Source organism: Lissotriton helveticus, chromosome 5_1 (genome assembly GCF_964261635.1).
Source record: "Lissotriton helveticus chromosome 5_1, aLisHel1.1, whole genome shotgun sequence".
Classification (NCBI taxonomy): Eukaryota; Metazoa; Chordata; class Amphibia; order Caudata; family Salamandridae; genus Lissotriton; species Lissotriton helveticus.
In genome coordinates this window covers 1,004,853,051-1,004,869,078 of record NC_136065.1, presented here as the reverse complement: position 1 = coordinate 1,004,869,078, position 16,028 = coordinate 1,004,853,051, and the positions used below count along the sequence as shown (strand labels likewise).

The 16,028-nt window shown below is 40.5% G+C and overlaps 1 protein-coding gene across 1 annotated transcript in view; it reads left to right on the top strand.

Moving 5' to 3' along the window:
- The window catches only part of DOCK1 (dedicator of cytokinesis 1), a 1,311,419-nt gene that overhangs the window by 286,261 nt on the left and 1,009,130 nt on the right, over positions 1–16,028 (top strand). The window contains exons 16-18 of the mRNA XM_078643512.1: positions 3,737–3,809; positions 5,420–5,523; positions 7,790–7,973. Coding sequence (XP_078499638.1) covers positions 3,737–3,809; positions 5,420–5,523; positions 7,790–7,973 — 361 coding nt within the window. The remainder of the gene's footprint in view (positions 1–3,736; positions 3,810–5,419; positions 5,524–7,789; positions 7,974–16,028) is intronic.

Sequence of the window (16,028 nt, the reverse complement as noted above, 5' to 3'; positions counted from 1 at the left end):
ATCCTGAGGGGGTTGAGTAGAAGGGGCACTAAAACCACTTTTTGATTTTATGAAACTGTAGTTCTTAGTACCATATTTGATAAGGAAGATGTAGAACGAGTAGTCCTTTTGGACCTCACCACTACATTTGACACAGTGCACCATGCTACCTGTAAAGATCTGCAGAAGCATGCAGGTTTAGAGGGCACTGTCTCCCGCTGATTCGTGTCTATCAGAAAAAGGCAGTCATGGTCTGTCTAGGTAGCTTTTATATTTCTGTCAGTACTGAGAGATTTTAAGGGTCCTCATTATACCTGTTGCTTTTTAATGTGCACTTCCGCTCCACTACAAAACACATCCACTCCTTGGATGCACTGCAGTTTCCGATACAGATGAAAAGCTGTTTATTGTCCACTTATCCATTCAAGCTTTTCACTCCCATTCTCATTTCAATTGCTGTTTCGTGGTAGATCAGTAGAGGATTTCCCTCAATTGTTTTAGAAACTAAATGCCAATAAGACAGAAATATTGCTTGAAAGTAATAAGGAGTGTTCATTCTGGTCTACTAGAATATTTGCTTTGGAGTATCCTCCAGGCCCTGCTTCCAAAGACAAGTCTTTTGGCATCTTTGTGCACCAATATTTATCTATGAAGTCCCAGATAAATGCTGTGTAGTACAAGGTACTTTGTGGCCAGTCTAGAATGGAACGTTTTCCCTGTTCCAGTAAAAAAAAATCCACTTCTCAGCAAACGCTGCTAGTGTATTATCCAGATTTCACTAATGTAACGGATTATAATTATGCCAACCTGGTTGAATGGTCGTGGGCCTCCATAGAGTTTGTAAAGCAGCCTTTTGGCATCTTTGTCAACTGATAAACATGAATTATGTTTCCAAGTCTCGTTACGACTAACACTGGGAAGGAATTGCACTGGCTAGAAATTTACCAGACAATTTCTTTGGCCTATCAAAAGCAAAACTGAGCCTATGCAGAATTGAACATAAATCATAAATTGTGTAGACTTGACCTAGTTAGAAATAGCACAGAGAATCCAAAGTAAGTGTCTTTGCTCAAGTGGCTGTTACATATCCTTAGCCATGCCTGCCCTCAAATTCCTTACCTGGTTTCCAAAAAGAACCCTCCCATTCAAAGCCCAATTGTTGCATCAAGTTTGAAGGTAGAACAAGCTTGCAAGGGAAGTCAGTCACTCAAGGCCTTCGGTCCAAACTTCTAAATTAAATTACCCTTCCATTTATAAAATGTTGGGTCTTGCCTTGCCATAAGGAAAGTTTTGAAGACCTTCATATTTTGTTAAGCACTTTTAGGTTTTGGTAACGATGCAAGTGGACGTTTCACTTTAGTAGAATAATATCAAATGAAAATTGGCAAATTTATGCAGGGCATCACACTCTCCATCCAATAACTCTTTTGTAAGTGAGGCCATACAAAATTGACCTATCCTCATTTTGCTGAAGGCCTGGTGGTGTATTGTTGACCTTGAGGTTACACTTAGGCGACAAAGCGTAAAAGGTTTCCAGGTCAGTTAAGTCATTTTAAGAGTAATCATTCAACTCCCAGACCTGGGTAGAAGTACTCAGAAATTGTAGGGAACTGAGATTAAAATACATCATATTAAAAGAAGTCAAGGATGAGTTTTTCCAGTTCAAACACCCTTCTTTTAAAATAGACTTAATAAGTGTTAATTATGTTGTTTCGTTCTTCAAATTACATACTCGGGTATAGCTGCAAGTTTAGTAATTTCAGGATTCTTGCATGTTAGGCATCCCACAATTTCCATTCTTCACATCTATGTAGTTGTTATATTTTAAGGAAAAGGAGATAATCGAGATCCAGTAAATATTATTCTAAGGGAGATAAACATTAAAAGTGAGCTGAATAATGCATTTCAAAAAAGGTACTTTATTAGGTCTTCATTGGGGCCAAGAGCTATACCAGTAACCAGTAATTTGTAAAAGGTACATGGCCAGAAAAACCATCATTCAAGAGCACACATTGTATGCAGGGAAACATAATGTGTATAACCAGTCTCGATATTCACACTTCTGGTGCAAGTTGAAAGGTGAATCACATTAAGCCACCAATGGTTAACCAGACAAACAATACAAATTAGATGCCAAAATATATTTATTTGCCCAGTTCATGGCTCTGCAGCATAGTTGGCAGACTTCAGCAGTCTCTGATATATCTAAGAGGGACAAAATGGTGGGTTTGGTTTATCCTGCTCCCCTTTTTCATGATTAGTATACTTAATTGTTCCCTTACACGGATCTAGTTATTAATGTTATGAAAAATTATCAATGTCAGACTGGTACCCTGACATTGAATGAAGCTGATCTGCAATAGAAAGGGCTACATTAAAGATGCTAGAACATAGTCTTTAACTGATCGCTTAGGGCTAGGGCCAGATTACCAAAGCCTCAACCCACACCATTGGCAGAAAACAGAAATTCCAAATTAAAATAACAAGGAGAAACGCGTAAAGTTAGATTGCATACCTCAGTAATCTGTATGACAAGTACTTTCAATGCTTAATCCAACCACCATCCTACAAGACAATTGTTGACATTTGGGTTGGAAATATGTGAATCCTGTAGAGAGAACATGATATAAAAAATCTAATTTCATTGATTTATTTTACTGGGAAGATTTTAGCTTTTGGGACATTTGTGAGCTTTGAAAACGTTTTTCGGTTATGTGTTACTAATTGACATGAAAGAGCAGTCAATCGGTGAAGATGTAGGATACTCTAGTTGATGATATGAGCATGTGGTAATGTGTCTGGCTATTAACACTGGAATTTCCAGATTCACTTAAATATCATTTCAGTCAATATCCACTGGACAATTTATATTAATTGTCTGATTACAAAATAAAACTTCCATGATTAGCAATACATCAATCAGGAACACATATGAACGGTGAAACAATGCTAAATTTGTAACAACAATATACATTAGGTAGAGTGGTGGAAGACATGCTTCTAAGACTCATCAGGTTAAAAGTTCTGCATCCATGATATTGTTCCAGAAGCCATCAGAAGTCACTTGAGTATGATGGCTCATTGCTCCCTCTGCATGATTGCGGGTTTTTAAATATATATATATATATATATATATATATATATATATATATATATATATATTTATATCAATGTCCGAAAATCTAGAACTTTTGGAGATATACTAAATATACTTGTGGCTATCACATTGGATCTACCCCTCAAGTTGCCTTGCCTACGTTAGGGAGTGGGGGATGTTGAGATCACTAGATATCAAATACTTTTCATGGATCTGGTGCTGGTGGAGACCAGGGTGGATATAGTCCAGAAACTGGGAAGTAAGTGATCTCCATCACTGAATGTGTAGTGCAAGAACCTTGATTGGTGTAGTGGTGTGAATTGAGCGACCTACGTTAGTAGATGTCTCATTAAATATGACAAAATATGTGATGATATTAAATAGTTTTTCTGGATAGGCTTGGGGATAGATGATAATCTCATCAGCACTGTTGTATGTTGATATATAAGTCTATTACCCAGTCCTCTTTTGTATGCACACATACATGTACCGGAAAAGTGTTTATGCAGTACTGTTGAATGTATCGTAAGTATTGTCCTATGGATGCAATGGAACATATTTTCAGAAAGAAGTTACAAATGTGTGGCATTGTGATGAAATTGACTTTAGAATCAAATATAGACTGCAATTGTAATTGTTTTTTTTAATTAATCTCTCAAGGTTGCCATCCCAATAGAAGATGTTAACCGGAGTCACTTAAGGTTTACATTCCGTCACCGATCATCACAGGATTGTGAGTAGTTTTGGATTTGTAAATACATAATTTTCCAATGTTGTTCTTTCAAATTACACTTAGTTCAATAAAAAGTAAAATGTATTTCTCTCATTCAAATTTAATTTCCAAATATTTGTCACAAACACGACTTTATATGCTAGTGCCACTTTCTCCATAAGTTATAGTATCAAGTTGTTGTTTCAAAAAAACTAAAATCTTTCTGGTTCTTCATACCTTTCAATTTACACATTCAGGTTAGAGAAATATGGACAACCATTAAGCCGCATAAAATAGCACAATATGACAATTTGTTAGTGTACCTTTATACCATTTTCTACTCTCCACAATGGCAGATTTTGCATTCATGACTAGAGTTTTGAACAGATTTTATGTTTGGGGTGTCAGCTAGTGCTTGGTGATAATGAAAAAGGTGACGATTTCAGTGCTCAATAACATTGAACTGCCACTAATTTTAGGCAGGTATAATTTCGCAGCATGAATTAAAACCCTGTGGTCTATAGTATGTAACTAATGTTAAATTAATTCACTTATTTCCACATTTTTATTTATTTATTTAAATGTTAAAAAGTATATATTATTGATAAATCTTGTATTTAAAATTTAATAAACTTAAAAAGTAAAAGACATTTTAAACCTATTAAAAATGAAAAATAATTTAATTGAGCAAACATTGTTAGCATATTTTTCTACATTTATGAGTGCATGTAGGAATGTTAGTGAGGGTGGAAAATATTTAAAATTGCTGTTTATTTCTAAATTAAATTACTTTGTTTAAATTAGTTATTTACTTAATACACATTGAATGTTAAATTATGTGCTGTAAACATGTATTTCATTATTCTAAGTTAAAAATAAATATTTAAAATAAATGTATATTTTACATTAAAATGTTTAAAATGTTCTCGTTTAATTAATAGGAAACTTTAGTAATTTCCTGTATACTGTACCAATGGGAGATCTCTACAAAAGTGGCTGAGATTTTCATCTTTATGCGCAAAGTTCCTAGAATTGTCTTTACAGTCATAAATCCTATTGTAAGCGGCACCGACCCCATATCGAGGGGGTGAAGGCATGCAAATCTGTGCTTGGAAATGTTGAATAGCATCTACACTTGGAAAGGGTGAATAGCAAAAAAGTGTAGTGTTACAGCTAGGTATAGTAGTACATATTTACTTAAGTAAATATACACATATTTACCTTTGTGAATCAGCGCTCCTGTGCACAAAATTGTAGTCATGCATATTAATTTCGATGTTTCCGCTCTATAAAAATAACTCTACTCTATGCTAATACATTTGTTGAAATTACTGAACAAAAATATGATTATTCCTCATATATTTACTTACTACATCTCTCTTTTTCTTTCCTTCCATGCTTTTAACTTTTCACTTGCAACTTTCCTTCATGAGGTTTGGCCAAAAATTCCTTGCAAACTGTTATTTGTCTTTGAAGCATAGGCTTCTCCATCTCATCTGTGTTCATTTGAGCTGTTTCTGGTCTCCTACAAAAAATGCCTACTGCGTTTAGCAGATATTATATCATTTTATGTATAGTACATACTAAATCCAGGCTCCTAGCAAATGCTTCTCTGTTTTCTTTCTAAATAGCCAAAGATAAATCAGAGAAAATCTTTGCTTTAGCCTTTGTGAAGCTTATGAGGTATGATGGAACAACTCTGCGGGATGGAGAACATGACCTCATAGTCTACAAGGTACTGTTCGATGGTTGATGTAACAGGCACTGTTGGTTTGATTGGTTTTCAAATGTACTGTGCTTAACATTGTCTTTGTTGTAAGCTGTATTACATGAATTAATTTGTTTTATCATGAACCATAGGAATGAAAACTTAGAGCATTAGCTTTGGGATAAAGACCGCAAAACAGATGAAGGTGAAATGTAAAAGAAGCATTTTATGAAATTTCACATGTAAAAGATTGTGTGTACTGTGAGAAAATGCAGTGACTTAAGAACCTTTTAGAATTCAGTTTCAGGCAAATTATTGTTCCAAATGCAATGATGTGCTTTTATAATTGCTCTTAGTAAATATTTTGGTTATCTCTAAATATACAGTTTGCAATTTAAATACAAGGTCAGAGGCAAAATAAAAGCTGTATTATCATTTTTGGGTCTGTGGTCTGTAAATTATTTTTATTAACGTAATACAAGGCGTTCATCACTCCAGTGGAAGAACAATGAATGTGTAATACCGAGAATGCATCACTCCTTTTGTCAGAAGTAGCATTACAGTATGTGACTGATTGAAAATATGATGTTGCAGAGTGAGTATCATTAGTCGGGAATCAGTCTCAGACTCTGGGCTCTTCACTGGGTCAAGTCTATAGAACAGGATTCCTAAATAATTAGAGTATCATTTTAAGGGTGGTGCTTTAATTTCTTCCATCTTTCAGGGGATAGAAAGAAATCCCAAGAATATTAAATTACAGGTATTTAAAGGATAATTATTGGATAATTTCTCCATCACTTCTTGTTCGATAGCCCAAGGCTATTGTTTCTCTTCATCACATGCTGCACATTTCTCCCACCTGTCACATTTTTTATGGGATTTTTGACATTTAGTTGGTGTGTCCTCCAAAAATCGATTGTTGTATCATTTTGGTGACTGTACATTCCAAAACTATATTGATGTACTCTATAGCTTAAAGTAGAAATTGATCTGTTTTAGTTATGATTCCTTAGTAGACTCACAAAATTTAAATCAAGTAAAGTTATTCCAAATTGGCTTTTACCAGATTTGTGAGGTGTTCAATTAAAAGTTTGCCAACATCCTAAACTAAATGAATTTCTATTTGAAAATCCTGTAAGTAGATTTTGCAGGAGTAAGCTACTGCAAACATAATGTAAGCTGACATGCTATCCTGCATATTGCATTGAAATTCCATTTACATTGCCGCTACTACCCCTGGCGAGGCATTGCAGTACTTTTTGCCTGCCAACAAATAGGTGTTTTTAAGGAAAAGTCGTGTACCAGTTAAATGCTTCACTTTTTCACAAAGTTGTTTAGCTGCCAATTTAACAAAACATTGCTTGTAGACATTAAATTTTTCATTCACCCACCATAGTAAACTTGTTTTTTGTCAATTCACATCCAGTGTTTGGTTTGATTTATAAGGTCAATCTTCATCTTGTACAGACTGGAAACTACACACTCCGCACTTGAAACATGTGTTTGTGAGTCACCGCATAAGTAATCGATTTGTCAATAAGTAGGAAACGGAAATACATTTGCGGATTTGAACAAAAGCAGGTCATTGTTGGGCTGCTTTCCTTCTGCATAGCCTTTTGCAAGCAAGAACTTCGAAATTCTCTTAGTGATAGCAAAAATTATCTCTCTTAGGCTCAATAGACTGTATTTACAAGAAATCACAGAGTGTTTCAGCATTGTACCAATTTGAGTTAGATAACAAGTTGGAGACACCGATAATTATTTAAAAAGTTGGTGTAAGTCAGTAGTCTATTTTAACTGACTTGCAAATGTAAGCAATTGCTCATCTATCAAGTATGCTTATTGTTGAACTGGAAACAAAGGGAGTAATATATATGACATTAGTTTCTGTTATGTTCTGGAATTTACTGTTATTGACATGACAAAGAATAGATTTGCTGAAACAAAATAATCAGTTGTTGAATATGGAAGCATAGGTTATAATAAAAACCTGCGTACAAGTTTTAGAAATGTTCTTTTCGCTTCAAGCAGGCTACATACTTTCTTGGTTATCTCCAGAATTATGATAAAGTTATCTGTTCTCAAATACAATTAATTTTCTTAGGGAAATTGACAGTGGGGCAGACTCATATACTAAAATGACCAAGAGGTGGACGACTGATACATTTTGAGCTCGACAGAGCATTTCATACCTCAGTGCACTATGAAAATCTGAACTTTTGAGCGATAAAGAAAAAGTCACCGATTTGCATAATGTCTTTCTAAAGAATTTTCAATGCATCGCTGTTTACAGGCAGAAGCAAAGAAGCTTGAAGATGCATCAACATACTTAAGTTTGCCATCTACCAAAATAGAATTGGAAGAGAAGGGACATGCAGCCACCGGCAGAAGCATGCACAATCTAGGCAGCTGCACCATCAGCAAAGATTCTTTCCAGATTTCCACTCTCGTTTGTTCAACTAAACTAACGCAGAATGGTAAGTTCCTTAAGCATTATGCCTTATACAAATGGTAGTGTCTAAGGGAAACGTTATCAACATATCTCACAAATGTACAACCAGTTATGGCGATATGCAAAACAGATTGTTGTAAGGATTTCATATAAAGAGAGTGGGCCAGAACTTTAATGTACAAAGAGAAAGCCTCCACAATTGCTAGAGTTCCTCAAACTCAACTTAACATACAACATTACACGTCTCATACCCAATATTTTGCACAAAAATAGATCTAACAATACCAGACCTATACACTTAGGGGCCGATTATGATCGCGGGCGGACTTGAGTCCGTCCGCGACCCCTGAGGAGGAGGGAACGTCCGCAAGGGCTGCGGCGTTCCCTCCGAGCAGATTAGGATGTGACCGCCAGGGTGGCAGTCACATCCTCTATCTTTAACATTGCGGCGGGTGCAGCTTCAAGCTGCACCCGCCGCAAGGTTAAAAATGCATGCATCGCATTTGCATGCACAAAGCGGCAGGCACCGCTCAGTGCCTGCTGCTTTGTGCACGCAAATGCAGGGGGGTACCATAGGTACCCCCCATGTGCACCCCCCACGTGCACCCCCCACCCCCCCTTCACCCAGGGAGCCCGCAACGGGCCCCCGAAGTGAAAGTCCATATGCTTTTCCCCGGTGGAAAAGCCGCCGCGGAAAAGCATGTCTATCACGCCATCCTAATATGGCTGGCTGTGTCTGATAGACACCGCCAGCCATGTTAGAGCTTTTCCGCTGCGGTCGCCTTCCGACCGCGGCGGAAAAGCTCTAACATGGCTGGCGGTGTCTATCAGACACAGCCAGCCATATTAGGATGGCGTGATAGACATGCTTTTCCGCGGCGGCTTTTCCACCGGGGAAAAGCATATGGACTTTCACTTCGGGGGCCCGTTGCGGGCTCCCTGGGTGAAGGGGGGGTGGGGGGTGCACGTGGGGGGTGCACATGGGGGGTACCTATGGTACCCCCCTGCATTTGCGTGCACAAAGCAGCAGGCACTGAGCGGTGGCGACCGGAAGGCGACCGCGGTGGAAAAGCTGCGGACGGAATTCCAGACCCACCAGCCATCCTAATATGGCGGTGGGTCTTTGGAGGCACCGCAGCGGTTTTTCCCGCCGGCCCGGAGGATGCGGAAAAACCGCAATCATAATTGGCCCCTAAGAGTGGTTTTCAATGGGGCAGCCTTTATCCATTTTACTTGCACATGCCTGGCAATTACTAGATTCTCTAAGCAAGTCTCCATAAGTTTTGCCACCGATGTCAATCTTCCAATTGATCTACCGCCAAAGACATGCCATCTGTAATCGTTCTGTTTAAAACTAAAATGGGCAGAAGGCCTGCACTGATGACACTTATTAGCAAGTGCTTGATAGCTATATATTGGATGGATAGTGCTCCCCTAGATTAGAAGAAATAGTCAGAGAAATAGAGAAAAGTGGAGGCAATATAGAGGAGGCAGACGTGAAAGGGTGACAAATTCACTAATGGGAGTGGTACTAACGAGCCCACACACACACACAGTTTATGAATGATTTTACCCCCAACCTACATGTCATATGAATTTGAATGGAACTGAGCTCTTCTTTTCAGTTGTCCAATGTGTGGGGACTAGAGCTAGCACTATTTGATGTTTTCCTTTCTCTTGTTTCACTTAACGACCAATGAATATAGCTTGAAAAATAACACATCCTGTTCCCTTGTTCACTTAGCCTGTTACATTTGTTCAATTAAAGAACACGTTACTTATGAAAAGACACTTGTTGCCAGTGTCAATGAATAATGTGCTATGCATTTTTATTAAGCAATATTTAATATTGTTTTACTTGTTGTACAACTAAAGCAAGTTTCATGTTACATGAAATCAACAGATTTTCCCCCAAAAAGTCTGCTTTCCAGCTTTTCCTCTTGCTCTGTTCCAGTAAAACTTTAGAGTACAATTTCCCTTAACAATGTGTTCGAGGCATATGGGCTGCAGATGGTACATTTATGAATAGATCGCCATCTGGTGTTGGGCTCGGATGATTGCACTTGTTTTTCTTCTGGAGAAGTCTTTGTCGTCATAGATGACTCCTCCTCTTGGTGTTAGTGCGCATGGGCATCGGCTCCATCCTTAGATTGTTTTTTTCCGCCATCGGGTTCGGATGAGGATCGAAGCGCTCCGGACCGACTTCGATAAAGAAGGTTAAATTCGGCGCGTAACCCTTTCCAATTCGACGGTATTGTTATCGAACGCGACTTCACTTCCATACCGACGCGTTTCGAAGGACGACGACTACGAGAAACTCGAAGTAGTCCAGCCCGGGGTCCATGGAAAGGACTCCATTCAAAAAATGTCCAACGTGTGGTGCTAAGTTCCCACACAAGGACCTACACGAGGTGTGCAACCTCTGCTTGTCCCCTGAACACGAATCCAGGGACTGTGAGGCCTGTGCAGCGTTCTCTTCAAAATCGACGATTAGAAACCGTCGAGCCCGAAGACACGAGGTATCGAGAATGCAGTCACAAGCAATCCCGGAGCTGTTCGAGGACCAGCACCCAGAAGAGGAGGAAGAAGAGGCCGACGAGGCGGGGTCTGAAGTGGACGAGTCCGACGTCGAGGAAATCGACGTCCAACAAACCGTGAGTGACGACGTCCCTTTACCAAAGAACAGACCCCGCACGGTGTCGACCCCGCCCTCGAGCCCGGTCAGACAACCGAAAAAAGTTTCCGACGCCCCGCCTTCGAGCCCGGCAACGAAACCGAAACCGAAACACTCGTTCTCCCATCATGGTGGTTCCGATAAACGGACCACATCGACACCGAAGCTCCAAGTCAAGGAAAGCTCGAAGTCGAAGCAGTCCGTGTCGACACCGAAACACGTTTCGACGTCGAAAACACCCTCGACACCGGGGACATCTTCGATACCGAAGACATCGGATCCAAATAAAATCTCGGTGCCGAAAATGCAAATGGACAGTCAGAAGAAAAAACACCTTTCGGAACCGAAAACTGCGGTACCGACACAGGAATACAAGACAGATCCTAAACAAAAGACTCTGTTTATTGATCCAAAAACTGGCAAGGTAGTCACAGAACTACCTAAAAAGAGGAAGAATGAACATTCGGATGACAAAACCCATCCGAAGAAGAGAACAATGGGGACAAATACAACTCCTCCCCCTTCTCCAAAACCTAGACACACACCATCTTCTCCTCTTCCTCACAATAGACCAAATATTCCTCCCACACGACCATCTACACCTACAACAGATGTAGAGAGTGACACAGGGGAGGGGGAACATCCTGGGGATGATGAAGACACAATCCCAGAGGAGGCAGACCCATGGGAAGAGTACAATGTAGGGTCAGATAACGATAACGACCCTGAAATGTATCCTTCAAAACCTTCACCTCCTGATGATAATACTGGGTTTGCGCAACTCATTAATAGAGCAGCAACATATTACAAGGTAGAACTACATGCAGAACCTCAAATAGAGGATTTCTTATTAGAAACACTACCTACTGCACAAAGAACATCAGGAACACTACCAATGCTTAAGGGCCTTCTCAGTCATACATCAGAGATATTTAAAGACCCAGTGAGGGCTAGGGTACTGAACCCAAGAATCGATAAGAAATATAGGGCAGCTCCAAAAGACCCAATATACATTAAAGGGCAAATTCCTCTAGACTCACTAGTGGTCACAAACGCTCGTAAGAGAGCAAACTCTTTATCTACAGGAGAAGCTCCACCTCCTGACAAAGAGTCTAAGCTAATAGATGCTTCTGGCAAGAGAGTAGCATCTCAAGCGGCAAACAGCTGGCGCATAGCTAATACGCAAGCACTACTTGCAAGGTATGACAGAGCGCATTATGATGAATTAGAAAAACTCATCACACATCTCCCTAAAGAACATCAAACGAGGGCAGATCAACTCATACAAGAAGGGAAGTTAATTACTAACACTTCCATAAAGTGCGCCCTAGACGCAGCAGACACTGCGGCAAGATCTACAAACACAAGCATCATGTTAAGGAGACATGCATGGCTCAGGGTATCAGGGTTCAAACAAGAGGTACAAACATCGTTACTGAACCAACCTTTTGATGGGAAAATACTTTTCGGCACAGGGACAGATGAGGCCTTAGAAAAGATGAAAAAGGATACGGAAACGGCTAAATCAATGGGAGCATTGCAACACCCGACACGAAGAGGTTCCTTTCGTAGGTCCACCTATAGAGGAGGATCCAAAAATACAGGTATAAGCCAGCAACAAACCTCCTTTACACCTACATCACCCAGAGGTAATTCTAGAGGTAGTTACAGAGGTAACAACAACAAGGGTAGAGGTCGCGGAAACAACAACAACCGCAACTCTCCAACCCCAAAGCAGTGACTTCATACAGCTCCCCCCAGACCATATAACACCGGTCGGGGGACGCCTATCACAGTTCCTACCTGTCTGGGAAAACATGACATCAGACAGGTGGGTGAGACAAATTATCCAACATGGTTATTGCCTGGAACTCACATCTACCCCACCAAACATCCCCCCCAAACAGCGTCCAATGAAACAAGATCACCTGACACTGTTAAAGCAGGAAGTACTATCCCTGCTAGGAAAGCATGCCATAGAGAAGGTTCCACAGCACCAACAAGGAATAGGAGTATACGCCCTATACTTCCTAATTCCCAAAAAAGATGGGTCTCTAAGACCGATACTGGACCTAAGACCTCTCAACGCATACATAAATTCGGGACATTTCCACATGGTCACGCTCCAACAGGTACTTCCTTTACTGAAGAAAGGGGACTTTCTTTCTACACTGGATCTAAAAGACGCTTACTTTCATATCCCGATTCACAAAGCCCACAGGAAATACCTCAGGTTTGTGGTAGAAGGACAACATTATCAGTTCAAAGTCCTTCCGTTTGGTGTCACAACGGCACCAAGGGTGTTCACAAAATGCCTAGCAGTGGTGGCAGCTCACCTAAGAAGACAACAAATACATGTCTTCCCATACTTGGACGACTGGCTAATAAAGGCCAAGTCACAAGAGGAATGTCTTCAAAACACACAAAAGACAATTCAGCTACTACACCAGCTAGGGTTCACGGTGAACTACACAAAGTCACACCTACAACCAAGCAAGGTTCAACAATATCTGGGGGCTACTATAGACACAGAAAAAGCCAAAGTATACCCCAATCCAGTCAGGATCCAAACAATGCTTACAATCATTCAAAGATTCCAGCCACAACACTCACTACCAGCAAGAGTGTTCATGCAGCTATTAGGGATGATGTCATCCTGCATACTGCTAATACCATATGCCAAACTACAAATGCGTCCGCTACAAGAATGCTTAGCGACACAGTGGAAACAGGCTCAAGGACAGATTACAGATCTGGTGTTGGTAGACGACCGCACACACCGCTCTCTGAAGTGGTGGAACACAACAAACATTGCCAAGGGGCGGTCGTTCCTAGAACCAATTCCACAGGTGACAATAACAGCGGACGCATCGCTCACAGGATGGGGAGCACATATGGAGAAATACACAGTACAAGGAAGGTGGAGTGTGCGGGAAAAAAGACTGCACATCAATTACCTAGAACTACTAGCGGTGTTTCTAGCATTGAAAGCCTTCCAAATACAGGTTACCAACAAAGCAGTCCTGATCAGAACAGACAACATGACAGCAATGTATTATATTCAAAAACAGGGGGGGACGCACTCTCTCCAACTATCCAGACTAGCACAGGAAATCTGGAGATGGGCCATTCCTCAAAACATCTATCTGTTAGCCGAACACCTACCAGGAGTCCAAAACCAGATAGCAGACATCTTAAGCAGACAGTCGGAACAAATACACGAATGGGAACTGCACCAACAAATACTGCAGCCATTCTTCCAAAGATGGGGACAGCCAGAGATAGACCTCTTTGCCACTCATCAGAACGCAAAATGCCAAAGCTTCGCGTCCAGGTACCCGCACCACCTGTCGCAGGGCAATGCGTTATGGATAAATTGGTCCAACAAATTTGCATACGCTTTTCCCCCTCTCCCACTAATCCCATTAGTGGTCAGAAAACTACAACAACACTCAATGACCATGATACTAGTAGCACCCACGTGGGCAAGACAACCGTGGTTCACCACGCTCCTGCAACTCTCACAAGTGCCACATCAAAAGCTACGAATTCTACCCATGCACCTTACACAGAACCATGGAGAAATAATGCACCCAGATCCCACACAATTGAACCTAGCGATCTGGCTCCTGAAATCCTAGAATTTGGGTACTTAGATCTACCCCCAAATTGCATGGAGATAATTAAACAAGCGAGACGTCCCACCACCAGAGCATGCTATGCAGCTAAGTGGAAGAGGTTTGCTATACACTGTGCTAATAACAATATCAACCCTCTGGACGTATCAACAAAGGAGATTATTTGCTACTTATTACACTTACAGCAATGTAATCTAGCGTACACATCTATCAGGGTACACCTAGCAGCTATAGCAGCGTACCTACAAAACAGGCAGCACATATCACTGTTCAGAGTACCAGCGATAAAAGCCTTCATGGAAGGCCTTAAAAGAGTCATTCCACCAAGATTACCACCTTCCCCAGTCTGGAACCTCAACGTAGTACTCACCAGACTAATGGGTCCACCTTTCGAACCTATGCATAGGTGCGAAATACATTCCTTATATGGAAGGTGGCTTTCCTTATAGCCATTACCTCACTCAGGAGAGTAAGTGAATTACAGGCATTGACAATACAAGAACCATTCCTACAGTTACACCAGAATAAAGTGGTTCTTAGAACAAACCCAAAGTTCTGCCTAAAGTAATTTCAGCATTTCACATCAACCAGCCAGTGGAACTACCAGTCTTCTTTCCAAAGCCACAGACGGTAGCAGAAAGGGCTCTACATACACTAGATGTCAAAAGAGCCATTTTGTACTACATAGAAAGAACACAAAACTTCAGGAAAACTAAACAACTATTTGTAGCATTTTCCCCAACACATAAGGGCAATCCTATCTCTAAAGCAGGCATCGCTAGATGGATTGTAAGATGTATACAAATATGTTACATTAAAGCAAAGAGAACATTAACTGTTCCTCCTAGAGCTCATTCTACACGAAAACTAGGAGCATCTATGGCATTCTTAGGGAACATTCCCCTAGATGACATATGTAGAGCAGCAACTTGGTCTACACCACATACATTCACAAAGCACTACTGTGTTGATGTACAGGCTGCACAACAAGCCAGAGTGGGCCAAGCTGTATTAAAAACTCTATTTCAAACAGTTGCGACAGACACTGGTGACCACCGCTAGGGAGGTAACTGCTGTACAATCTATTCATAAATGTACCATCTGCAGCCCATATGCCTCGAACGGAATATGCTACTTACCAGTATGCATCTGTTCTTGGCATAGAGGGCTGCAGAGTGGTACATGCCCTCCCTGCCTCCCCGGAAACCTGTGTCTGTCCCAACATTATCTTATTTAGATACACTTACATGGGCATATCTTTATGTATTATACTACACTACTCCATCTAACCCTACTATGGCAAAACAATCTAAGGATGGAGCCGATGCCCATGCGCACTAACACCAAGAGGAGGAGTCATCTATGACGACAAAGACTTCTCCAGAAGAAAAACAAGTGCAATCATCCGAGCCCAACACCAGATGGCGATCTATTCATAAATGTACCACTCTGCAGCCCTCTATGCCAAGAACAGATGCATACTGGTAAGTAGCATATTCCTTCTGCATTCCTGAAATATCTATTCTTTACACGCGCGCACAAAATAAATTAAGAAAAATTAACCTGTTTATAGACGTGTTTCCAAACACTTTTAAACAAATACATAAACAAGAGGTCTTTAATCTATAGTTTTACCACTTGGGATGATTGTGTTATATTCATTCAGTATCCTATGTTGTACGCCTTGTTTCCTAATATAATGATAACACACATAAATTGACAATAATATGTATTGTTATGCACATGAATAGTTGCACAGTATACATGC